This window comes from Bufo gargarizans, chromosome 6, assembly GCF_014858855.1.
Source record: "Bufo gargarizans isolate SCDJY-AF-19 chromosome 6, ASM1485885v1, whole genome shotgun sequence".
NCBI lineage: Eukaryota > Metazoa > Chordata > Amphibia > Anura > Bufonidae > Bufo > Bufo gargarizans.
This window is the reverse complement of record NC_058085.1, coordinates 251,359,561-251,386,865: the sequence shown is the minus strand read 5'-3', so window position 1 is coordinate 251,386,865 and position 27,305 is coordinate 251,359,561. Positions and strand designations below refer to the sequence as shown.

Sequence of the window (27,305 nt, the reverse complement as noted above, 5' to 3'; positions counted from 1 at the left end):
AAGGAAGGAGAAGAAGACATTTTCTCAGGTGCCCAGACACTGCCACGGTGCCCCAGCAGCAGACGGCGGTCAGCTTTTATAGGCGCGAGCACACTTAGCTACAGTGACCACTGCTGGAGAACTGTGGTATTACACGTTGCCATAAGGCTTTGTTCGCCAGGGGGCCTCTCCTACAAGCAGCTCTCTGCTCTGCGCAATGAAGGAGGGCAGGAAGCGAGAAAAGTGCGCGATAATAGCTTCAAATTTAGATGCAGGCGCTGGGGAGGCGGAGTTATTGTGAGGAACAGGGGCGGTGCTGTGCGCCAGGCACAATTCCAACCACAATATGGCCGACGCTTTACGTATGCTGGTCAAATAATCAGAGCGGAAATGGCGACACTAGAGTGATGGAAGCCGCGAGCCTTCCAGGAAGTGGTCCATTGCGACTTCCGGCGGCCGAGTGTGCTCTGGCGGGAAGAAACGCAGTGCCGGTACCGCAGGACACGTGACACAATGGCCGACACGTTGGAGTTTAACGATATATACCAGGAGGTGAAGGGCTTTATGGTAAGAATACACGTGTCAGGCGCAGCGTGTGTACTGCGTCATATGCTGCCTGGTCTATCATTGACGTCGCTGGACGTCTCTGCAGGGAGTTTGGGGTCACATCTGCAGGCTTTGGCTTGTGGACATGCGCTATATAGACTTCCATCCAGCTGTGCTGCTATAGATCTCATGATTTGTGCCATCCATCAGTAATAGCAGCGGCTGGCGATGAGCTATAGGGGTCATCATGCGGCATGACTGCATATGATGCTATGAACAGCCCCGTTAGACAGTCGCCTCAAGACGCAGCTGCGAGACCCCATAATCCTATCATGTGACTAGAGTTGTGATAACAAAATTTTGATTCGGTTTCGATACCATAAAAAAGTATTGCGATACTCGTTACCACGCGGAGAAAATAAAACACCCAAAAAGCCATGTGCATTCTGCATTTTAAAAAATGGCGAATCGCTGAGTTTTTATTTTTTCTGTTCCAGCGTTCACCGCATAGATTTTTAAAAAAATATTTGAATAGTTTATTTATTAACTATTTCCCCCTTAGGGGGTAGAACCTGGGATCTTTCATCCCGTGTCCTATTCACCCTGATAGAGCTCTATTAGGGTGAACAGGACTTCACACTCCCTGCTGCCCTGTGCATAGTACACACAGCAGGGAGCTCACCATGGCAGTTATACAGTACAGACCAAAAGTTTGGACCCCCCTTCTTATTCAAAGAGTTTTCTTTATTTTCATGACTATGAAAATTGTAGATTCAAACTGAAGGCATCAAAACTATGAATTAACACATGTGGAATTATATACATAACAAACAAGTGTGAAACAACTGAAAATATGTCATAGTCCAGGTTCTTCAAAGTAGCCACCTTTTGCTTTGATTACTGCTTTGCACACTCTTGGCATTCTCTTCATGAGCTTCAAGAGGTAGTCACCTGAAATGGTCTTCCAACAGTCTTGAAGGAGTTCCCAGAGATGCGTAGCACTTGTTGGCCCTTTTGCCTTCACTCTGCGGTCCAGCTCACCCCAAACCATCTCGATTGGGTTCAGGTCCGGTGACTGTGGAGGCCAGGTCATCTGGCGCAGCACCCCATCACTCTCCTTCATGGTCAAATAGCCCTTACACAGCCTGGAGGTGTGTTTGGGGTCATTGTCCTGTTGAAAAATAAATGATGGTCCAACTAAACGCAAACCGGATGGAATAGCATGTCGCTGCAAGATGCTGTGGTAGCCATGCTGGTTCAGTATGCCTTCAATTTTGAATAAATCCCCAACAGTGTCATCAGCAAAGCACCCCCACACCATCACACCTCCTCCTCCATGCTTCACGGTGGGAACCAGGCATGTAGAGTCCATCCGTTCACCTTTTCTGCGTCGCACAAAGACATGGTGGTTGGAACCAAAGAACTCAAATTTGGACTCATCAGACCAAAGCACAGATTTCCACTGGTCTAATGTCCATTTCTTGTGTTCTTTAGCCCAAACAAGTCTCTTCTGCTTGTTGCCTGTCCTTAGCAGTGGTTTCCTAGCAGATATTCTACCATGAAGGCCTGATTCACACAGTCTCCTCTTAACAGTTGTTCTAGAGATGTGTCTGCTGCTAGAACTCTGTGTGGCATTGCCCTGGTCTCTAATCTGAGCTGCTGTTAACCTGCGATTTCTGAGGCTGGTGACTCGGATGAACTTATCCTCCGCAGCAGAGGTGACTCTTGGTCTTCCTTTCCTGGGGCGGTCCGCATGTGAGCCAGTTTCTTTGTAGCACTTGATGGTTTTTGTGACTGCACTTGGGGACACTTTCAAAGTTTTCCCAATTTTTCGGACTGACTGACCTTTATTTCTTAAAGTAATGATGGCCACTCGTTTTTCTTTACTAAGCTGCTTTTTTCTTGCCATAATACAAATTCTAACAGTCTATTCAGTAGGACTATCAGCTGTGTATCCACCTGAATTCTCAACAACGCAACTGATGGTCCCAACCCCATTTATAAGGCAAGAAATCCCACTTATTAAACCTGACAGGGCACACCTGTGAAGTGAAAACCATTTCAGGTGACTACCTCTTGAAGCTCATCAAGAGAATGCCAAGAGTGTGCAAAGCAGTAATCAAAGCAAAAGGTGGCTACTTTGAAGAACCTAGAATATTACATAATTTCAGTTGTTTCACACTTTTTTGTTATGTATATAATTCCACATGTGTTAATTCATAGTTTTGATGCCTTCAGTGTGAATCTACAATTTTCATAGTCATAAAAATAAAGAAAACTCTTTGAATGAGAATGTGTGTCCAAACTTTTGGTCTGTACTGTGTGTGCGTATATATATATATATATATATATATATGTATGTATAGAGATTTTATAGAGACTCCAACCTACTAATTGTCATCCTTCAATTAGTGGATCTATAACACATACTTTCATCTGAGGGTCTGTGGCCCACCTAAAGGGGCTAAAACATTTTTTCCTTTGTTTTCTCTGTTTTCTCTCCTGCTCCACATGCTGATTACTATCGGAGCGATGGGGAGGAGACATCAGCTTCACTAGTGGGCGTTCCTTCTCCCTACGCTGCGATTGGACAGCGCTACAGCCAGGGACAAGGAACGCCCACTAGAGAATGATAATAATTAGCATATGGAGCAGGAGAGAAGACAGTAATGGGGCACAGCGGGCGAACGCAGCGGTGCCCAGGACTAATAGTAAGTGCTGGGACATCGCTGGCCGCCGCTCTGTGTAGCCTAATATTTAAAGTCTGGACCGAGTAAAAGTAATAATACAGGAGGCAGGTGCCGGTAGCAGATTCGCATTGCCGGCACCCTGCCCCTGACGGGGAGCTGCGAGCAGCGGCAGTTAACCCCTCAGGTGCGGCTGATCTGCCAGTACCCGCCTCCTGTGTTAAGGGGTAATTATTGGTGGCGCAGTGGCCCCCCCCATTAAAATCATTTATGGCACAGTGCGCTGGCCCCTCTCAACCCCCCCAGTATTAAAATCATTGGTGGCAGTGGCAACAGGGTCCCCTCCCCTCCCCCTCATTGGTGGTGCAGTGGCAGCTCCTGATCGGAGCCCCAGCAGTGTAATCCTGTCGTTCCGATCGGTAAGGGCTCTTTCACACTTGCGTTCTTTTCTTCCGGCATAGAGTTCCGTCGTCGGGGCTCTATGCTGGAAGACTCCTGATCAGTTTTATCCTAATGCATTCTGAATGGAGAGAAATCCGTTCAGGATGTCTTTAGTTCCGGACCGGAACGTTTTTTGGCCGGAGAAAATACCGCAGCATGCTGCGCTTTTTGTTCCGGCCAAAAATCCTGAAGACTTGCAGCAAGGCCGGAATTAATGCCCATTGAAAGGCATTGATCCGGATCCGGCCTTAAGCTAAACGTCGTTTCGGCGCATTGCCGGATCCGACGTTTAGCTTTTTTAGAGTGGTTACCATGGCTGCCGGGACGCTAAAGTCCCGGCAGCCATGGTAAAGTGGAGCGGGGGAGCAGCATACTTACCGTCCGTGCGGCTCCCGGGGTGCTCCAGAGTGACGTCAGGGTGCCCCAAGCGCATGGATCATGTGATCGCATGTACACGTCATCCATGCGCATGGGGCGCTCTGACGTCACTCTGGAGCGCCCCGGGAGCCGCGCGGACTGTAAGTATACCGCTCCCCGCTCCTACTATGGCAACCAGGACTTTAATAGCGTCCTGGCTGCCATAGTAACACTGAAAGCATTTTGAAGACGGATCCGTCTTCAAATGCTTTCAGTACACTTGCGTTTTTCCGGATCCGGCGTGTAATTCCAGCAAGTGGAGTGCACGCCGGATCCGGACAACGCAAGTGTGAAAGAGGCCTAACTATGGCAGCCAGGACGCTACTGAAACCCTGGTTGCCATGGTAACATCCCTGATGCGGTGTGCACTATGCACAGAGCAGCAGGGACAATGTGAGGTCCTATTCACCCTGATAGAGCTCTATTAGGGTGAATAGGACAAGGGATGAAAAAAATCCCAGGTTCTAGCCCCTAAGGGGGGAAATAGTTATTAAATAAAAAGTGTAAAAAAAAAAAACACTAAAATATTAAGTATGAATCCCCCCCCCCCTTTTCCCAATTTCACATATAAAATGTATAAATAATAAACATATTGCATATCGCCACGTCAGAAAAGTCCAAACTATTAAAATATAAAAAAAAAAGATGCGGTGAATGCCGGAACAGAAAAAATAAATAAAAACTGCGCGATTCGCCATTTTTTAAAATGCGGAATGCACGTGGCTTTTTGGGTTTATTTTTTTCACGTGGTATCAAATATCGCAATACTTTTTCATGGTATCGAAACCGAATAAAAAATTTGGTATCGCAACAACTCTAGTCCTATTGTCTGTTTTGTGGACAAGGACAGGCAATGTTACAATGGATCTGCCAAAAAACGGATGCAACACGGACATCACACGGATGTCATACATTGTTTTTGCGGATCCATGTTTTGCAGTCCGCAAAATACATACGGTCGTGTGCATGAGCACTTAGAGAGACTCTATGAATCCCCTATGTCCTGACAGGGTGGTTATATGTGGCTTCTAGCTTTTGGGGCCCATGCACACAAGCAGTTTTCCACTCCGTACGTGAGCTGTATAAACTTAGTGAAAAGTAACGGGCTGTAACCAGTCCTGTGGGATCAGGAGAGCCTTTGTCAAATTCACAAGTATGTACCCCACACATGCACCCACGATGTGCCCGCCGCTGCCAGGGTTCTACAGCTATACCAATAGGATTGTTGCAGGAGCACCAGAAACATGAAAGATGTCACACTGCTCACTGTGCATCTCATGCTGACCCCTCTCCACCTTCAAAAGCATATACAATGGGCACAGGACCATCGAGACTGAACTATGGAGCTTTGGAAGAAGGTGGTCTGGTCTGATAATCATATTTTCTTGCCATTATGTGGATGGCCGGTTGCATGTGTGTCACTTACCTGGAGGAGAAATGGCACCAGGCTATACTGTGGAAATAAGATAAGCCAGCAGAGACGTTGTCATGCTCTGGGCAATGTTCAGCTGGGGAACATGACCTAAACATTGTACAATGTCACCACTATGTTTGTGGCCTCTTTCACGACAATATTGCCCAAGCAACACTATAAAACTGTTCAGAAATGGGTTGAAGAACATGACAGAGTTCAAGGTGTTGATTTGGCCTCCAGCTTCCTCAGGTCTACCTCTCATTGAGCATCTGAGGGATGTGCTGGAGAAACAAGTCTGATCTATGGCGACCCCCACCTCACAACTTACAGGATTTAATGGATGTGCCACTAACATCTTGGTGCTAGATCCAATGGGACATCTTCAGAGGTCTTGTGGCGTCCATGTCTCTGGATCAAAGCTGTTTTTGTGGCACGAGAGGGACCTACACAATATTAGGCCGGTGGTTTTAAAAGGGTTTTCCATCTTCGGGGGCCATTCAGGCAGACTTTGCCACGTGGTCGGACATTCCTGCTTCTGGGTTGCAACTCCTTCGCTCCTCGGTTATCAACATCCGGTTTGATGGCTGCTGCGGTCAGTCACTGGTCGCAGCTATGAAGTGTCCTGTTTTCTTCATGTCAGTGGATCATGTGATGTTTATGTCCTGTAAATGTCAAATGACCCAATGACGTGACGAAAGCGGGACTGCAGACAGGTGAGTATTGCTTAGGTTCGGACTCCAGGAGTTGCCAGCTCAGAGGCTGGACAACCCCTTTAAATTCCACTGAATCTTCGCATTCACGGCCTCTTCTAGTCCCCGGAGGGCCAGGGTGCCCTAACCGCTGAGGCCAATCAGACCTTGGCAGCCACGTTACTGGTTAGTCTCCCAGATGTTACCATCCTTTCATGATAGGCTAGGTGCTTTATCTCCAGCCTGTTATCACTGGTAATCGTAGGTGACCTTTGGTGAGAATGCTTGTGTCTTATATTAATTTTTTGTCTTTTCTTTTTTCCTGTTATAGAACGATGGCCGTCTACGTTTATCCAAGGTTGGGCTCATGTACAAGAACAGTAAGACTGGGAAGGTGGAGAATATTGCAGCTGCTGATCTTGCAGAGGGTGTGTGGCGCCGGGTAGCACTTGGGTACGGCATCAAACTTTTAACACGTGCAGGCCATGTGTATAAATACGACGGCTTCAGGGAAACGGTAAGTGCGCTTGTGTTCCACCATGTATGTCGCACAGTACAAGATTTAAATAAGGCTACCTGCGCATGTTGTGCATTACATGCGGTTTTATTTGTGCTGGAAAAAACCCGCAGCGTAATACAGTACTAGCAAAGTGTATGAGGTTAGACAAATGTCATGTGCACTTTGCTTTTTTCTTAGGTCTGGAAATTGACCTGCGGTCCGGATTTTGAGATCCCCTTTTACAGGGCAAGTTTGAGCTCTGAGACAAAACTGAAACCAAATCCACACCAAAAACCACAAGTAACACGTGTGTTTTTTTTGGTGTGGAAACCCATAGAAATCCGTGCAGATTTTCTGTTCGTAAACCTGTCTTCTGCCAGAAGTGACAACAGGAGACGCATCTTGGACAGTGGGTGGTCCAGTTGCCTAGGCAAGCATCCACACCAGACGTCCATCGCTGTCATGTTAGTTGCTGCCATGGTCATCATGGGAGGTAAACAGTCAGTGATTGTCTACATGGCACTGTGTTGTACTGTAAGGGACATCCTGGGTTCTGCTGATGGCCTAGCATGGCACTAGCCGCTTCTGCCTGTAAATGGAGAATTTCTATAACAGGTAGATGTGAGGTTGTTGCTATTCTGCATGTGCTCCCTACATCTTTAAAGGGTGTGTATGACATAAAACACCTGTTCTGGCATATTCTTGGGGCCACACCATCCTTGTAGTGAGAACATTGTCTCAAGCACCCTTCCTTGACATCATGAGGGCAGCATATTGGCTTACATGCTCACATTTGTCTGCCTTCTTCACTCCCAATTTGACCTTCATCTCATGCAGCCATATTGTAGAAGCAGCTGGCCATAAGTGTGTCATCTGCATTGGACGACTCCCAGATCCAGCCGCCATCATGGTGTTAGCTGAAGGACTACAAGCCCTTATCTTGAACTGATCAGCACAGTGCCACTCTTGTTCAAGTGGCTATATCTGCTATTGCATTTGGTTGAGTGGCTTGACCAGTGTTAACTAGGCTGTACTTCTCAAACAATGTGAACACTTTTTTTTTAAATGGAAATAGAATAGCTTTTGACAGGCACTCACTCATTTGGGTTCATGTGGATACACAAATTTATTCCTAAAATCAAATGTAAACAATAAAAACAAATTAAAATACAGCTATTTCTTCTCTATAGGTAGAATAAGTTAGATGGACCACCTATAATGAAATTGGGATTGAATTTATCAATACGCACATTAAAACGAGTGCTCAAAATCAACCAAAATGTGCAGCAAATCCACTGGATTGTCCAGTAAGGTCACTATACCATATAGAAATCCTGATAGTTATATAGTCACTCTAGCGAGATGATATATCTCAATTCAGGGTTCCTCGGTGCATAGGTAAGTATTCACATTGGACTTAGAGTACTGCTCGCATTCAGATAGAATATTATTATAAAGGAGAGAGTGCATGCATGATCCACTTAGGTGAATAGCTGGATATTCACATCACATGTAGACCTATATAGAGGCTCAAGTTACAGCTCGATCAGTACTCTTTAGTTATGGCAATAACACAAAAAAAAAATGAATTTCTTGTTATAGTCAGTCGCACATTTATCACTGATTAAAAATTAAAAAAAATAAAATACACTACACATGTTTGATATCACTGCGTCCGTAACGACCTGATCTCTGAAATAGTCATGTTACTTTCCCCGCACGGTGAACGCCATACATTTTTTTTTTTTTTTAACTATGATGAAATAGAAATTTTGCCTACCTCACTTCCCCGCCCAAAATGATAAAAGTTATCAAAAAAGCTGTATGTACGCTAAAATGGTACCAATCAAACTGTCACCTCATCCCTTCAAAAAATGAGCCCCTGCATGAGACAATCGCCCAGAGGCTGAACGGAAAAAAAAAAAATCTCATTACCTGTATACTCAATATAAGGAGAATAGCAGAAACTCCTAATGCTGGCCATACATGTAATGATTGCGGAGACCCTCAAATGCCAGGGCAGTACAAACACCCCACAAATGACCCCATTTTGGAAAGAAGACACCCCAAGGTATTCCGTGAGGGGCATGGCGAGTTCCTAGAATTTTTTATTTTTTGTCACAAGTTAGCGGAAAATGATGATTTATTATTATTTTATTTCTTACAAAGTTTCATATTCCACTAACTTGTGACAAAAAATAAAAACTTCCATGAACTCACTATGCCCATCATGAAATACCTTGGGTTGTCTTCTTTCCAAAATGGGGTCACTTGTGGCGTAGTTATACTGCCCTGGCACTTTAGGGGCCCAAATACGTGCGAAGTAGTTTGCAATCAAAATCTGTAAAAAATGGCCTGTGAAATCCGAAAGGTGCTCTTTGGAATGTGGGCCCCTTTTCCCACCTAGGCTGCAAAAAAATGTCACACATGTGGTATCGCCGTACTCAGGAGAAGTTGGGCAATGTGTTTTGGGGTGTCATTTTACATATACCCATGCTGGGTGAGATAAATATCTTGGTCAAATGCCAACTTTGTATAAAAAAAATGGGAAAAGTTGTCTTTTGCCAAGATATTTCTCTCACCCAGCATGGGTATATGTAAAATTACACCCCAAAACACATTGCCCAACCTCTCCTGAGTACGGCGATACCAGATGTGTCACACTTTTTTGCAGCCTAGGTGGGCAAAGGGGCCCATATTTCAAAGAGCAACTTTCGGATTTCACAGGCCATTTTTTTTTTTTTACAGATTTTGATTGCAAACTACTTTGCACGCATTTGGGCCCCTAAAATGCCAGGGCAGTATAACTACCCCACAAGTGACCCCATTTTGGAAAGAAGACACCCCAAGGTATTTCATGATGGGCATAGTGAGTTCATGGAAGTTTTTATTTTTTGTCACAAGTTAGTGAAATATGAGACTTTGTAAGAAAAAAAAAAAAAAAAATAATTTTCCGCTAACTTGTGACAAAAAATAAAAAGTTCTATGAACTCACTATGCCCATCAGTGAATACCTTAGGGTGTCTACTTTCCAAAATGGGGTCATTTGTGGGGTTTTTCTACTGTCTGGGCATTGTAGAACCTCAGGAAACATGGCAGGTGCTCAGAAAGTCAGAGCTGCTTCAAAAAGCGGAAATTCACATTTTTGTACCATAGTTTGTAAATGCTCTAACTTTTACCCAAACCATTTTTTTTTTTTTACCCAAACATTTTTTTTTATCAAAGACATGTAGAACAATAAATTTAGCGAAAAATGTATATATGGATGTCTTTTTTTTTTTTGGGAAAAATTTTACAACTGAAACTGAAAAATGTCATTTTTTTGCAAAAATTTCGTTAAATTTCGATTAATAACAAAAAAAGTTAAAATGTCAGCAGCAATGAAATACCACCAAATGAAAGCTCTATTAGTGAGAAGAAAAGGAGGTAAAATTAATTTGGGTGGTAAGTTGCATGACCGAGCAATAAACGGTGAAAGTAGTGTAGTGCAGAAGTGTAAAAAGTGGCCTGGTCATTAGGGGTGTTTCAGCTAGGGGGGCTGAAGTGGTTAACATACTATATTATACAAATTGCTTTTATGTTTCTCCGCAGGAGTATGAAAAGATTTCTGACTTCTTCAAAACGCAATTCAAGGTAGACTTGGTAGAAAAGGATCTGTGTGTTAAAGGATGGAATTGGGGCAGTGCAAGGTTTGGAGGTGCGACTACTTAAAAAAATAATATATATACTGCGGGAAATGTATTAAACTGTCTAAAATAAACACTGTTCTGTTGCTGGTAGCAGTCAATCATAGCACAGCTTTCATTTCATAATTTTGTACAGTTTTTCCTAAAGACTATGGACAACTTTGGACGTTTTTTATGATTGCATTTCACCCTTTTTTTTTTTTTTTTTTTTTTTTTTTTTGCAATTGGTCTTTATTAAAAAATGTCAGCCGTTTTTTAGATTAAAAATCAGTCTGTTTGCAGAGTATCATTTCTCAGTCCTGTCAGCTGATGGCTCATGTGAAGCCTGATCTCAACACTCATTTAAGCCATATTCTTATCAGGTTGATGAATGTTTATGAGGTCAGGAGATCAGAGTTAGGAGCACCACATGAGCAGTCCACTGACACTGAGAAATGATACTCTTCAGACAGACTGATTTTTAACCCCTGTATCTGAAGAAAGTCTGAAAATTATTAAAGACCAATTGAAAAGAACAACTTTTTGCCCAAAATGAGTAAAATGCTAAAAAAACAAAAAATGAACAGAAGATGTCCGTAGACTTTATATTTGCCCCATTGACTTTATTTTGCCACCTCTTTTGGACTGCTTTGCTGAGTTATTATAATGTATCTGATTATTAGAAGTTTAGATGCATGTATTGCCCCCCTGTTGCTGCAGTCAGTGAGTGGACGCCTGCACTCGCGATGACTTCCCAATGTTGAACACCGTATATGACCTGTGGGCAGACAAGGAAGAAAATTCTGTCTGTAAGATGTTCTCTGTGTTTTTCTTTTCTTGTGTAGGACAAATACTCTCATTTGATATTGGGGAACAGCCAGCGTTTGAACTCCCTCTAAGTAATGTGTCTCAGTGTACCACGGGGAAGAACGAGGTCACACTGGAGTTTCATCAGAATGATGATTCGGAGGTGTCTCTCATGGAGATTCGTTTCTATGTCCCTCCCACACAAGAAGATGGTGGGGATCCTGTAGAGGTAATGGTTTCCTTAATATGTTTTCACTTGTTTTGCAGACTGTTAGTATGCACAGTCTGTGCAGACTGCTTCTGACTGCCAGTGGCACTTCAGGAGTCTCTTCAGAGGGGGCAATCCTAGTATCAGAGAGATTTAGACTTTAGTATAGAGATTTCATCATATCCCCTACAATCCCTTCTTACTGTGCTGCTTATTCTCATCTTTTGGTACCTCTGCTAAGTGATCGGAGCACACCTCTGTATTGCTGAGAAATATGTAGTGCAGCGTAGCTGCATATAGCTCTTAGTTGTGCCTAAATATCCAGCGTAGCCATCCAGTTATGTGTAATCTTTTTTTATACATTTTGCACATTGTCATTATGTACATTTCTTCGCTCTGCATTTAGGCTTTTGCAAAAAACGTTCTCTCCAAGGCAGATGTCATCCAGGCAACAGGCGATGCAGTCTGCATATTTCGGGAATTACAGTGCCTCACTCCCCGTGGTCGCTACGACATACGGATCTATCCCAGTTTTCTCCACCTGCATGGAAAAACCTTTGACTATAAGATACCATACACAACTGTGCTCCGACTTTTCCTTCTGCCGCATAAGGATCAGCGCCAGATGTTCTTTGTGGTAAGTCTCTTGATTTTCAGCTTTGCAGGCTAACAAGCTATAAAGAACCTGTCTGGCTAGTAGGAAGGTTTAGTGGGCTCATGTGCCATCATTCATCTACGGCTAAGACTATTGACAGTCCTTTTAAAGGCGTTGTCCGGATTCAGAGCTGAACCCATATTTTCACCCCGGCAGCCCCCCCTGATGTTAGCATTCAGAGCATCTCATGCTCCCTTGCCCTGCGCTCAAGTCGGGGGGCTGCCTGGGTGAAAATGGAGGTATGTCCGGGTTCCGACAACCCCTTTAATGTTTGCACATCCAGACTGTATCTGTCCTTTAGCAGGATGTCTTAAAAGAGAGAACAGGCTGAGCTGTAGTACCAGCCACAGCCACACATGTATGGGCAGCACCGTCTTGAGTACTCCAGTAATCATGGAGGGTCACATTGGGATCTTGCAATTTACACAGAAGGTCGTGTGTCTGGTCTAGACGAGGATCCAGAACAGGGAATATAAATCAATGTGAAAATATGGAATAGAATGTCATATTAACGTAGCATGTCGTTCTTTACTACAGATAAGTTTGGATCCTCCAATTAAGCAGGGACAGACACGGTATCACTTCTTAATTCTGCTTTTTTCAAAAGAAGAGGACATCACTTTGACCCTCAACATGAGCGAGTGAGTGTTAATTATGAATGTTATAAAAGTCCTATACACATTCTATTAAAGGCCAACCCTATGAGAACCACCTAAGCGATCAGCTACCATTCAGATGGTTGAACATGTAATGTATGGGCAGACTGGGTCTGCAAGCGCTACTTTTTGTTAGCAGCACTGAGTTCTGTCACATAAGAGGGCAGCCTTGTGTAGGGGACCCTGGCATATAATGTCTATATGTTCTAATATGGTAAGTGGTTATTGGCATGAGACAACCCCTTTAAAAGAATTGAACTTTGCAGCTTGACATGCACACACACACATATATGTACTGGAATATGCATATAACATTTTGGGGTAAATTTGCATGCTGTGTGCAGTTGTAACTGGTCAATGTACAGTATGCTGCACATTTAGTGATGCTGTCATTTTGTCCTTATTTTGCTTTCACTTGTAAATGTATTGCTTTCATTCTTTTGCTCCTCAGAGAAGAAGTGGAAAAGCGATTTGAAGGAAAGCTGAAGAAGAATATGTCTGGGTGTTTATATGAGATGGTTAGTCGTGTCATGAAGGCTCTTGTAAACCGCAAAATCACAGTACCTGGAAACTTCCAGGGGTAAGCTATTGAGAAATGTATGTGCATCAAAGAATTATAGACTGACCTCCTATTATCACTGGTGGGTTGAGGGGTGGCAGAAAAAGTTGGATTTATCTGTCTGGAATTCTGCATAAATCCACCACTCAGGAGCAAAGTTGTCTGTTGGTCTCAAGGTATCCCAGAGTGCACATCATAATCTGCTAATCTTTGGTATGAAAAAGTCCTTAAACGGCAATATATACAAAAATACATTTTGAGTACATAAATATAAAAGCATAGAGATAACAAGACACACACAAAATATGTGATGCCTCCTAGCGGACAGATTATACATAAGCCAATGAATACAGAGTGAGCCTGCGAGTGTCTATGTACTAAACAATTATAAAAGTGCCAAGTGCAACAAGTATACAGCCTGCAAAGGCAGGAACCAATCAAAGGTTTATGACAGCGCCCACATTAGATAAAATATATTCATATAGTATAACTACAGCTTACCCATAATGTTGCTGTCACCACAAGGAGGACCACACTCCCCGACGCACGCCCCCAGAAGAAGGTGTTTCCGCCGAAACGTGCGTCGGGGAGTGTGGTTGTGATACATGATTATATGGTCCGCCATGTTAACACTTCCTTGTTTCTTTGTTTTTGTCTTTTGACAGGCATTCTGGAGCTCAGTGCATCACATGCTCTTACAAAGCCAGCTCAGGGCTGTTGTATCCTCTGGAGCGGGGTTTTATATACGTGCATAAGCCACCCGTCCATATTCGTTTTGATGAGATCAATTGTGTGAATTTTGCACGTGGCACCACAACAACTCGCTCTTTTGACTTCGAAATAGAGACCAAGCAAGCATCACAATACACTTTCAGCAACATTGAAAGGTTGGTTATATGTATATGTAAGGAAGTTAGAATTGGTGTCCCTAAAGCCCAAGTCATAGTTTTGTTTTATGGCATGTTCTTTTTGCCTGAGTGATTGGGAATCCGAATATCAGGTTCCCTGCTTCCAGAGGTTGCGCTACATTTTTTTTCCAGAGGAGTAAAAATACTCCTCTTACCAGTTATGAGGGCTATTTTTAGTTGAGGAGGAGTACGAAATTTTCAGTAATTCACATACATGATATGTAGGCCTACACTTCTTAACATCTGTGTTAGAGGCTCCTTTCTGAGGTCTCTGTCGCAGATTCTGTCAAAAAGACCAGACAAAAAAGCCTTGTAATCAGCACTTTTTTGTCTCGTAAAAAGACAGGGTCCTGAATGGAAACTGAACGGATCCTATTATAGTCAGTGGATTCTGTTCAGCTTGGCTATTGTGCATTCACACCAGACTCTAGGCCGGCCGCACACTTTAATACTCCAGTTATTGTACTACACTGTAAAATTGTCTGTTTCAGAGGTGAACCCGTGCTCAGGACTCCTTTAGAAAACCATGAACGTTCGGCAAAAAATGTAGCCTTCAGTGGGGAAAAAAAGTTACAGAACAAGTGCAGGGCTTAAAAATATGCAATGCGAAAAATCTCATTATGTGACTTGTCATATGTAGAGCTGGCCATAGACATGAGATGGAAACTTGCCATCAAATGGACTCCCAATTGGCTGCTCACCAGGTTTAGCTGGCAGCATCAGGCCTCATGCTCAAGGACTTATTAGAAGTCTGTGGGTACCCTAATACCACTGTGTACAACTGGGGGGTTGCATGGAGCTGTGATAAGGCACCTGTATATTTTTATTTTTTGCGCGCTCTTCGGTCTGTGCATATGCAGAGATTTCTTTTGGATTCCGTATGGTTTAGACATAACAAAACAAAGACAGTCCCCCCAGGGGCTGAGAAACTCCAGGCAGACCTCCTGCCAAACCTTAAAAAGTAACTACACTTTTTTGACAATAGGGACATATCATAAGTGTTGATCAGCAGAGGTCCCAGCTCTAAGACCCCCCGCTGATCTCTGAAACTCTCAGCCGAGCACTGCTGAGTGCAGTAGTGAAGACAGTCACATAGAAATTCTATTGAGGCTATCTTCAGTATGGCACCCAGCAATGAGGAGAAGCAGCGATTGGCTGAGTGCTTCAGGCGGCTTGTTATACAGATTAGCGGGGATCCATTGCCCACCAAGGCCGCTTACCCCACCAGGTGGTGCGCTGAATGGTCCAGCAGCCCTCCCAAACCAACCAATAACAAAGCTCCTTGCTGTAAGGAGCTTTGTTATTATTATTTTTTAGCGCACCAGCTTGTGCTGTTCACCGCTGAAATCATACATTTCTATTGCAAAAATAGCTCCAAAGTGGCCCATTTTGAGCCTCGGCAACGCTCCTCTGTCTTCTGTTTACATAACAGTCAGTGTTGATCAAGTCTCCACAGTTATGTAACAGAAGACAGAGGAGCGTTGATAAGGCTCAAAATGGGCCTCTTTAGAGCTTTTTTTCTAATAGAAATGTATGATTTCAATAATTAAAGTATATTACAAAAATGCTCAGCATTACTGCCCCTCCACAAAAAAAAAAACATTACGCAATATTATGTATAGGTGCGTCATTTTTGGGATGTTTCAGTTATTTAAAGTGGATTGGTGATAACTATCTGCTCCCACCAATTGCGAGTTGGGCCCTGTACCCCATGGAGCCCCCCTGAAATGGACGGAGCAGAAAGGCTCGCCACCGCTCCATTCATTTCTATGAAGCGCCAGAGATACCTGAGCCCTGTACTTGGCTGACTCTGTAACTTCCCTAGAAATAAATGGAGTGCTAGCCCGCTTTTCCGACCGGTCGCTTCGTCCATTTCAGGGGGCTCCACAGGATAGGACCCCCACCGATCTGGTGGTTATTCCCTATCCTGTAGAGTTAATTTTCTATAACCGGAATCCTCATTAAGGGGTTAATTGAGTGGGGTTTTTTCTGTATCTAAGACATTTTTGAGGATTTGTGTTCATCGCCTTTTTAGTTGGTATAAATGTGAACATTAATGTGGTAATTCTTCTCCAGGGAGGAATATGGGAAACTTTTTGACTTTGTGAATGCAAAGAAACTAAACATCAAAAACAGAGGCTTGAAAGAGGTAAGCAGGGTTTAGCTCCGCTTCTCCTTGGTTTTTTGTCTTTCCATTTTCGTATTCATGGTTTTTCCTCTTCTCCCTTTTCATGTTAGAAATCACAGGTCAGTACCCTCTGCCCCAGGCCCAGGTTATACATTTGCAGTGTGCATTTGAACTGTGTGTCCATACAAAGATGTGTAAGCATGGAATGTGAGGCTGAAGTAACAGGGCATCACGTAATCACATTATTATGGTAGGCGAGTGTATCCCCTGATCAGTTCCAGCTCCTGCACAGAACTCTACAGGGGAGCTGTGCAGTTAGAAGCTAGTTTCAGCTGCTTCTTCCAGTGTCTGATAACCACGACCCCTAGATCATGTTAAAAATCCTCACACCTTAGTAAATGCAGTCCATGTTCCCTACAATGGCTTAACCTAATTGGTCCGACCCCAAATTTCTATGCATGGTTGCATGGCTTTTGTGCAGTGTCTGTCACCTATTGAAATAACATTGTGCAAAAATATAGCTCTGTTTAGCTAATGGAGCCTTCCACCTATCACCCCAGTGACTGATGCTTTTTATCTGCCTACTGTATATACACATTAGCCTCTCAACTACTTTGCAAATTCAATAATCAGGAATGAAGATCCCTATGAACACACGTTGCTACTTATCTGCTCTTGTAAAGGTGCAGTAGATCACGCATTGGACATGCGAAATGCTGGTTCATTGGGTGAAACTGACGTTCACGTGGACACCTAAGTCATCGTGTGATCTACACAGTGACCTGCTGCCCAGATACAATGCAGTTTTATGAGGACGAGAGATAGCATCACTTGTCCTCATACTGTGGAGGTGATCGCTGCATGTAAACTCAGCTCTTCACTTCCACTGAACGAGAAGGAAATGATCAGCAAGGAACGATTCCTTCCTGGCAATCGTCTGCTTATTGGCGCAGTGCAAATGTGCCTTAAGGCCTAAACCACCCAACTTAGAAGAGTTGAGGATTTCTTTTGCGTGGTCTAATCTGTGCTTGGTTGTTCGATCCGTTATATATAAACTGGTTACATTTTGTAAGGAGCACCTTTATACCACTAGCATCGCATGGATTAGTATCTCCTGACATGTCCATTTTAGTGACTACCTGTAGTGCCCATGGAAAAACTACTCCGGAGAATTTTTTGAATTAACTCGTCCACAGAATTTAAGGTCTCATACAGCTATGGCTACTTTCACACTTGCGCTTGATCGGATCCGTTCTGAACGGATTCGATCATATTAATGCAGACGGAGGCTCCGTTCAGTACGGATCCGTCTGCATTAATAACTTAGAAAAATTTCTAAGTGCGAGAGTAGCCTGAGCGGATCCGTTCAGACTTTCAATGTAAAGTCAATGGGGGACGGATCCGCTTGAAGATTGAGCCATATGGTGTCATCTTCAAGCGGATCCGTTCCCATTGACTTACATTGTAAGTCTGGACGGATCCGCACGGCCAGGCGGACACCCGAACGCTGCAAGCAGCGTTCAGCTGTCCGCCTGGGCGTGCGGAGGCGAGCGGAGCGGAGGCTGAACGCCGCCAGACTGATACAGTCTGAGCGGATCCTCATCCATTCAGACTGCATCAGGGCTGGACGGAAGCGCTCTGCTCCGCTCGTGAGCTCCTTCAAACGGAGCTCACGAGCGGACAGCAGAACGCTAGTGTGAAAGTAGCCTAACTTGAAGACTAAAATGTTTTGACTGCTGGTACAAAGGGGGAGAAATGTTACTAGTCCTTAAAGGGGTTCTCTCATCTCCCCGTAACTAAGGAGAGATGCGGCACCGTCCCAACCACCACCTGCTCCAGCACTCTCTTGTTTCAGTAGCTCTCATTGCCATGCATGAGAGCTATGGACACAGTGTAGCACAGTAAGCCATAATTGTGGGTTACGGAAACGGCATAGCTTGTTTCAGTAGCTCTCATGCAAGGCTATGGGAGCTAATGAAACAGAGTGATTCTGCCAGGAGGTAGTCGGGACTGTTTATCATCTTGCCTTAGTAACGGTGAGATGAGACAACCCCTTTTAAGGCCCAGTAAGACCTCAGGGGTTAAAATGCACTTCAGTCACCAGAGTTGTGCACCAACTATATTTACCTCACACATAAATTTAAAATGTACAACACAAAAGTGACATTTTCAGGATGGTTTTTCACATTTTAATTTGACCGTTGGTGGGTTAATCTACTTTTATTTTGCAATCAAAATTATGATGGATCTAAATAGGAGATTAGCGGTATGTGACCTCCCCCATAGAATTTGGTGTCAGACCGTAAGACAGTTGGCTTCAGCAGTAGCCCTCTCCCACTACTGTCTACAGTAGGACACCAGAAACCATGTCAAGCCCCTCCCCTTACCCGAACTCATCTGCCAGCCAAGAATGGAAGAGGTGAGGTGAAAACATAAAGGGGTTCTCTGGGAATTAAGCAAATGAAAATACTTAAGCATTTCTTTAGTATAAAATTATTCCCAAATACATTTTATTAGATATTTATTAGATATTTATCTAGGGGGCAATCATTAGGAGAAATAAAATGTCTGCCGTCCTATTAGCACACACCGAACCTGTCCTAATCGGACAGCAGGACAAGTTACTTTACAACACTGAGGTAAAGAGCTGCCTCATCCTCCTCTACTTGTCAGGGATTATGATCCTGAATACAGATGATAAGATCTTCAGCTGAATCTTTGTAGGAATGGAGTTCATGAGGAGACATGATCTTACCTCCTCTGGGGGGTACATTCCCTGCAAAGGGGGTGTTTTGCATATGTGTGCCTTTAACCCGTTGTGTTGCCTTCCCCATGTCTCCTATAGGGCACGAAGCAGCCATATGATGATTATGCCGACTCTGATGATGATCAGCAGCATGATGCTTACTTGGAGAGAATGAAAGAAGAAGGGAAGATTCGGGAGAATGCAGACAGTGATGACTCTGGAGATGAGACAGGTGAGATGGAATAATAAAACCTAATGTCTTCCAAGGTGTCCCAGTTCTTGGGGTGTAATGTCATTTGCATGGCTCCTTTTTTCTCTTCAGTCATTCCTGTCTATATATAAATTTCTTTGGTCACCTTTCGGACACCTGCCAATCAGCCACTTATTCTGTGGATAGGGTCACAGCCTTTAATAGAAAGACCCCTTTTAATGAATTCATCCCGTCTTAGGGCTTTACGCGTGCCATAAACTGAAATCTTTGGCAGCTATGGACTGGATTAGATTTAATCTAGAATTTACAGCAATTATCTGACATAAATTATAATTAACGTGTCAGGCCAGAACCACAACACAGTGCAATCTTCAGGCAGCATGTTATGGAGCAGGACGAGCTGAGCAGATTGATATAGAGCTTTGTGGGGAAAGTTTGTTCATTTATATCTCTCTTTCTGTACTTTTTGTACTGATAACCTAATTAGTGTCTGATCAATGGGGGGTCCAGAGGAGAGGTCATCAGTATAAAAATCCTGGAAAACCCTTTTAAGACCACCCCTGTATACAGCTATTATTGATGGACATACACATGTATACACACACAAGAAATGCTATCAATCACTAAAAACACCTGAAGTCGGAGCAGAGATTTCAATGTATAAATCACAAGTTTTACTGAATCTTTTCCAACAAAACTATATATCAATCTGCTCAGCTCCTCCTGCTTTATAACATGCTGCCTTCACTGCATTTTGTGGTGACAGGTCCTCTTTAAAGGGATCATCCCACAAAATGTATTCATGAATATTGGACAAATATTGGATCTCGGGTTCTGACTGCTGGGACCACCAAGACCGTGAGAATGAGTTTCCCGAATGTAGCAGCACAGTGCATGTTGTTCCACCGATCTGTTCACTTCTTTCGGGCTTTTCTCTGAGGTAGACGGCGCTCTCAGTACCATAGACCTGAATGGAGCGCTGGACCAGCATGCATACTATTGTTCTATTCAGAGAGTGGATTCGAGCCCCATTGCATTGGGTCCCAGTAGTCGCACCCTTCATGATCTGATATTTATCACTTATCCTGTGGGTAAGTGATGAATACTTTTTGTGGGATAACCGCTATAGTCATAGTCAGCTGTGGTTAAAAATGTGTTAGCAATCTGGACTTATTTGGATTTGCACATCATATTTAATGGAGTAACAAATGTTAAAGGGGTTGTTCCTTAAAGATAACTCATCCCCTACCCACAGGATAAGGCATAGATGTCTAATCAGTAGGGGTCTGACTGCTGGGGCCCCCACCGTTCACAAGAATAAGGGGCCCGTTATCCCTCTTTGAATGAATTGGCAGACATATTTGCGCAAAACCGTTCCAATTAGCACAATAGGGCTGCTGGAGATAGTTGTGCACTTTTATTTGGCGATATCTGGTGGTCCCATAGAATGGAGCGGAGGTCACGCATGCGTTCTGCTGCACCATTCAGCTCTATAGGGCTGCCGGAGATTGCCATGCACTTGTACTCTGCTTTGTCCGGCAGTCTTATTGAGAACAATGCAGTGACTTAATTGGCCCCATTCTTTTGATGGGTGGGTTCCCCAGCAGTCACACCTTGCCAATGCGTCAGTTATTCCCTATCCTGTGGATAGAGGATACATTTTCTTAAAAGGGTTATTGCGGAATTTGTTTTGACGACCTGTCCAACACCTGGGACCCTCACATGGCCTAGTTGCAGCTCAGTCCCATTCAGATCAGTGGGGCTGAGCGGCAATTCCAAGCACAGCCACTATACCATGTACGGTGCTGTGCTTGGAAAGCTGCTGGGAGGCGACTGCAGTGAATGTAGCTGCTCCCTCAAAGCGCTGATTGGCGGGACTCGGACCCTTGCCAGTGTTAGAATAATAACCTATCAAACTTTGTTTTAATACTGTACGGAGCTCCATACAGTATTAGAATGTATTGGCTCTGATGAGCCAAAGTTATTACTTCATATAATAACTTCGGGAATTACTTTTTACTGTAAAAAAAACCTTGATACAGAACTCTGGTTCGGTTCATTGTTGCTGCTGCAGAACTGCAAGTACTCTTCCTACTTCTATGCTGAGGTTGATAGGACCCAGCATCTGCCTCTGTGTGCAGTAATCCTGGTGATTATGTGCTAGTACCACTGCTTCTATTCTCTACAGTGTTCAAGGGGTTTTCCCACAAGCAGCACTTATCCATCATCCACAGGGTAGAAGATAAGTGTCTGATCAGTGGAAACCTCGCCAGTCACATGAAAGTGTTCCGGGTTACCTTGTTTGAATGGAGCGGTGGTTGTGCATGCCTGCTCCCAGTTCTGTCGTACACCCAGGACCCCCGTTATTGTGATCTGTGGGGTCCCAACAGTCATGCTTATTAGCTCCTCTGTCATCAAAATAGAGAAAATGCTATATCGCCGCCTGTTATTGCCCATGATGGGTTGGTAGAAAGACAGTTATAGCTGTAACATTGGTTTTGTAGTCCACTACTTTACATTGGATGTGTTTGTGCTTGTAGATGAGTCGTTTAATCCTGGGGAGGAGGAAGATGAAGTCGCAGAAGAGTAAGTAACAAACTTAGCAGCGTTTCACCCACATAAGCTGCATGATTTACTCTTCTTCACTATCATGCCTGTTTCTCCCACAGATTTGACAGTAATCCCTCTGCCAGTTCATCTAGTGCTGGTAGTGACGATGAAGAGGTAGAAAAGAAGAAAAAACCCAAGAAACCGAAAATCGTTAAAGAGAGAAAGCCAAGGAAAAAAGCAGAGGTAAAGTTATGTTTATAACTGCAATATACACTCCCCATTAAAGGGTTGTATTGCCATAGGTATCCATGTCATATTGGTAGGATATGCCACCAATGTCTGATCAGCACTGGTCCATCCAATGTTATTTCCAAAAATTGCTAAAGCAAACTGGCAGCAGCGCTGTGCCATTTCATCTTCTGGCTGCTCCTCCTTATTTTTGCTTGACCATTGACTGACATGGGGTCCCAGGAGAACAGATCTTTCCTAGCGCCATTTTATCCAGTGATCAGGCATTGATGCTTTTTCCACTTAAAAGGGTTGTGGTTAATGTGGTCACTGTCATCCTACAGTTGGTGTGCAATGACCTTTTTATACACCTTTGCACTCTTTGGCACACAACCATGTTCGTGCTTCAGTCCGCACGGATCAGCAGAATACAGATATATTCTGTGTACACTCATATATATTTTTTTCTCATTCTCCTTAATAGAAAGGACTATTCTCGTCCGCAAAACAGACCTAATCTGATCCGCAAAAAAACACTGCTGTGTGCATGGCAGCATAGAAATGAATGGGTCATTGTGCTGTCTCTAAAAAAAGCGGATATCAGACAGATGAAAAATATGGTCGTGTTCATGAGGCTAAGAAGGCCATATGTATAACGAACTCCTTTAAGCATGTTTTCTTCTTTCTGTTATGGAGCCTTTGCCATATTTGGTTTAGAAAGAAAATGGTGGAGAAATAGCAGACTGATTGCTTTGATATATGGGGTAGTTACCTACTATCTATTTCACCCTTTTAGGGTAAAAAAGCCAAAGACCCTGCTGCACCCAAACGACCAATGTCTGCATACATGCTGTGGTTGAATGCCAGTCGTGAGAAGATAAAGAGTGAGAATCCTGGCATCAGCATCACAGACCTGTCCAAAAAAGCAGGGGAGATTTGGAAAGGCATGGGCAAGGACAAAAAAGAGGTAAGAAAGCCTTAATGTAGCTAAAAAGGGAGATTTAATTGGATCCTAGCTCCCGTTGCCAGTTCTGCTTACAATGCTGTTTGTTCTACCAGGAATGGGATCGTAAAGCAGAGGAAGCCAAACGGGTTTATGAGAAAGCCATGAAAGAATATAAAGAGAGCGCGCCATCTGACCCACCCAAAAAGTGAGCAAGCAGGCGTGTCGCAGCTCAGCAGTCACCTTTTTTGTGTTTACTTCTAGTTTCCAACTGACTGTTTGTTTCGTTGAAGGGATAAGAAGACAAAAACTGAAAAGAAGACAGCAGTAAAGTCCGAGAAGGGGAAACCTGGAAAATCTGCTTCTCCTGCAAAAACTCCAGTCAAGACCAACACCGTTAAGAGCAAAGAATTTGTGTCCAGCGATGAAAGCTCTTCTGATGAAAGCACACACAAAAAGGTACGCTCAAACGCAGCCTCCCACTCGCCTCTATCCTCACCCCCATGGACCGTCTCTTTTAATGTCTTGTTCAATTTTCTTTTTTGCTCAGGAATCAGAAGATGAAGAGATGGCAAGTACCCCGCCAAGTTCAAATGAGTCGGGTTCTGACTAACTGGCTGCTGGGTTTACCCTAACTGTATAGAAGGATAGATTTCGTGCCCATATCAGTGTTTGGCTGGAAGAGTCTTCTGAGTTTTTTATTTTTAATTTTTATTCCATTTCCTCTGCCCAGGGCTTAAAGAGAAATGTGTACATTTTCAGGACATGATTGATGCTTTTGACATATGCTTGTTCCCTGAAGAGAAATCTCCTCATCTCTAAATATCAGATTTGTGGTGTTTTTTTTTTTTTTTTTCCTTTCTGTTCTCCGTTTTGTAATAAAATATTTTCTCGAGTCTCTTTCCTGTTCTTGGCTGTATCATTTTGTGAGTACTGTAGACCTAATCACTAATTTAATTGCGTTGCCGTCGCATACCACCTTACCATCGAGCACTTATAAGACGCCTCCTGGAATCTTAAGTGTATATAATCTAATTAAAGGGCCATGAGTAGAGTCTCTAGTGTGCACGTAAAGTGCAAGGAAGGCGTAAGCATGAAAATAGAGATAATCCTACTTCGCTCATCTGGCCTGGGATGCAAAGTAGCTGTGCATAGGCATGTGTTTGAGCATTCGTGTGCTGAGCGTCTATTGTGTAGTGGTTGCTGCTCACTTCCAGGAATACGCATGTGGCCTTTCCTCTTGAAATGGTAACCAATTTGGCCGTCATTTAAGAGCACTTGCAGTAAACAAATTTGTGAGAGTGGTCTGTCACTAGGAGATAAAATGAGAAAAAATGCTGATGTGTTAATAATTATGAGTGGATTAGGCCCAAAGAAAGTATTGATGTGTTAATGATAGCGCTGGGGTTTCCCTCTGGGCAGGAAACATTTTGTACTAATTGAAGATTGGGAAGTAATGTGTTGGAGCCGAGAAGAAGTGAAACAAGTGAAGGGAGGGTGTGAAGGTGGATGCAGACATACTGTCTTATGCACAGCATACTAATTAACCCCGTCGCCTCTGCAATGTGCCATTATGTTAAAGCAGATGTGTGGTTAATGCCAGCTGTCGTAATAGTAGTCAATGGTGGATGCCAGCTGTATTATATAGTTAACCCCCCTGCGCGCGTGCTCTAATGGCTGGGATTGGTGATAACTCAGATCCTGGTCATTTAGCCTCTTAGGTACTGTGATCACCATTTAAGTGATTAGACAGGGGGCTCTATCTGTCTCCCCATCAGCATGTCTGTGACAATCGCAGGATTTTTTTTTTTATGATCTTTATGGGGGTAGGGGATGTCAAAAAACATATTTGACATCGGGGCATTTGTAACAACCTGAACTAAAAAGTTGTTGTAACACAAGAAGAATAAAAAGGAAAAACCACCCCTTTATTATTGTGCAAAACTACTGTAGTAAAACACAAACCGTATATAAATGTATGGCTGCAAGTATGTTCATAGGACAAACTGTTGAAAGCTTTTAATAGAAGCCAATTACAAAAAAAATTCTTGCTGACACAAGCATTTCAATAAAAATAAATAATGCCTCCTAAGATGTCCATAGTGTTTAAGGGGTTAAACAGTCACTGCTGCCCTGTGCATGTCTTGCTGCCTGACTACTGAAAGGTAAAGAAGTGTTTTCACCTCTGCACCATTTTTCTACTCTGACTGGTGGTTACTTGGTTCTAGATTGCACATTTTTACTCTTTCATGTAAAAGTTAGAATATTGTGTAAAGTTAATTTTATTTCAGTAATCCAACTTAAAAGGTGAAACTAACATATGAGACTCATTACATGCAAAGCAAGATATTTCAAGCCTTTATTTGGTATAATTTGGATGATTATGGCTTACAGCTTATGAAACCCCAAAGTCACAATTTTGAGGTACCCTTTGCTCAGGGGGTATGGATTAATTAGCTGACTAGAGTGTGACACTTTGAGCCTAGAATACTGAACCTTTTCACAAAATTCTAATTTTAAGCTGCATTAAAGGGATTCTGTCACCTCGTTTTAGCCTAAAGAGCTGCGGACATGCACGGCTAGATCGCCGCTAGCATGTCCGCAATATTCTTGTCCCATAGCACTGCTTGTTTTTATTGTGTTGAAAAAAATTGCAAAATTGGGTTGTAAATGAGCCTGGTAAGGAGCCCAAGGGGCTGTACTAACCTTCTTGGAGCCCAGCCACGCCCCCTGTGAATGAGCCCAGCACCGCCAGCGTCCTCCGAATCTCCTCCTTGCTCACAAAGTTAGATCACTGTAATCTCGCGATGCGCAGTGCTGGCAAAGTGTTCCTTCCCTGTGCTGGCATCAGCCTCGGAAGGAACTGCGTATGTGCGAGCTCTCACATCGTGAGATTACAGCGATCTAATTTTGTGAGCATGGAGGAGATTCGGAGGACGCAGGCGGTGCTGGGCTCCTTCATAGGGGGACGTGGCTGGGCTCCAAGAAGGTTAGTACAGCCCCTTGGGCTCCTTACCAGGCTCATTTACATATCTATAAAATTTAATTTTTATACACCATAAAATCACAGCGCCATGGGACAGGAGTATAGTGGACATTCTAGCGGCGATCTAGCCGTGCATGTCCGCAGCTCTTTAGGCCAAAACGAGGTGACAGAATCCCTTTAATGCAATTCCTTTTAATTTGCATTGCTGAAATAAATGGACTTTTGCACGATATTCACATTTTTCGTGTTTCACCTGTACATGTAGCCAGGGCTGGTTCTAGGTGAAATGGGGCCCTGGGGCGAAAAACAATAAGGCCCCCCCCCCCCCCATGACTCGATGACTTTTACAGAAGAAACTGTAAATTGTGTGGCACAGTGTAGCGGTATACTGTATATTGTGTGGCACAGTGTAGCGGTATACTGTATATCGTGTGGCACAGTGTAGGCTATATGTGTATAACATAAACCTATTTCATATGAAAACTTACAGTTACTTGGGTTGGCCCTTGGGGATCTTGGACACCACTTCCACACTTTGGCCGGGGGCTCGGTGGAGCTGATGTTGTGTTTTATCCTAATGAGAAAGATTTCATAATAAGGATTTGGAGAATGGGCAGAGGGATAGCAGAGCAGGGAGAGGCTGGTGCTGCTACTAGGGGGCTCATACCATGGGGGAGTAATAAAGCCCACCATAATGCCCCCCACAGTAGAAATAATTCTCCTTATAATGTGACAGTGCAAAAAATACCCCCTTGTAATGCCTCAGTTGAGATAATGTTCCCATAGTGCTCCCATAATGTGCCAGTATAAAATACCCCTATATAGTGCCCCCAGTAAATGCTGCATTGTGCTCCTCTTCCCCCTTCCTCATAGTAACATAGTACATAAGGCCGAAAAAAGACATTTGTCCATCCAGCTCGGCCTGTTATCCTGCAAGTTGATCCAGAGGAAGGCAAAAAAAAAAAAAACCCTGTGAGGTAGAAGCCAATTTTCTCCACTTTAGGGGAATATAAACTTCCTTCCCGACTCCAATCAGGCAATCAGAATAACTCCCTGGATCAACGACCCCTCTCTAGTAGCTATAGCCTGTAATATTATTACGCTCCAGAAATACGTCCAGGCCCCCCTTGAATTCCTTTATTGTACTCACCATCACCACCTCCTCAGGCAGAGAGTTCCATATTCTCACTGCTCTTACCGTAAAGAATCCTCTTCTATGTTTGTGTACAAACCTTCTTTCCTCCAGACGCAGAGGATGTCCCCTCGTCACAGTCACCGTCCTGGGAATGAATAGATGATGGGATAGATCTCTGTACTGACCCCTGATATATTTATACATATTAATTAGATCTCCTCTCAGTCGTCTTTTTTCTAAAGTGAATA

The 27,305-nt window shown here is 43.6% G+C and overlaps 1 protein-coding gene across 2 annotated transcripts; it reads left to right on the top strand.

Annotated features, from left to right (window-relative positions):
- The first annotated feature begins 424 nt into the window (after window positions 1-424).
- SSRP1 (structure specific recognition protein 1) lies at window positions 425-23,836 on the top strand. 2 transcript variants are annotated; one of them, XM_044296870.1, is made up of 17 exons: window positions 425-546; window positions 6,505-6,690; window positions 10,264-10,369; window positions 11,183-11,373; window positions 11,759-11,989; window positions 12,545-12,648; window positions 13,115-13,243; window positions 13,888-14,109; window positions 16,207-16,279; window positions 16,369-16,377; window positions 19,104-19,236; window positions 21,756-21,801; window positions 21,885-22,008; window positions 22,790-22,960; window positions 23,053-23,144; window positions 23,230-23,395; window positions 23,487-23,836. In XM_044296870.1, exons 1-17 carry the CDS (start codon window positions 493-495, stop codon window positions 23,547-23,549), a joined length of 2,100 nt encoding a protein of 699 aa, XP_044152805.1. In that variant the 5' UTR covers window positions 425-492; the 3' UTR covers window positions 23,550-23,836. The 2 variants fall into 2 exon arrangements, with proteins under 2 accessions (XP_044152805.1, XP_044152807.1); XM_044296872.1 differs by lacking the exon at window positions 16,369-16,377.
- Window positions 23,837-27,305: the final 3,469 nt, after the last annotated feature.

What these genes read in the sequence shown, in the direction of transcription:
- SSRP1 (XM_044296870.1), top strand. Translation starts at nt 493, where the DNA reads ATGGCCGACACGTTGGAGTTTAACGATATATACCAGGAGGTGAAGGGC. An exon ending in GGGCAGTGCAAGGTTTGGAG is followed by an intron (nt 10,370 to 11,182) that starts GTGCGACTACTT and finishes TTTCTTGTGTAG; the next exon opens with GACAAATACTCTCATTTGAT. An exon ending in AGCGCCAGATGTTCTTTGTG is followed by an intron (nt 11,990 to 12,544) that starts GTAAGTCTCTTG and finishes TCTTTACTACAG; the next exon opens with ATAAGTTTGGATCCTCCAAT.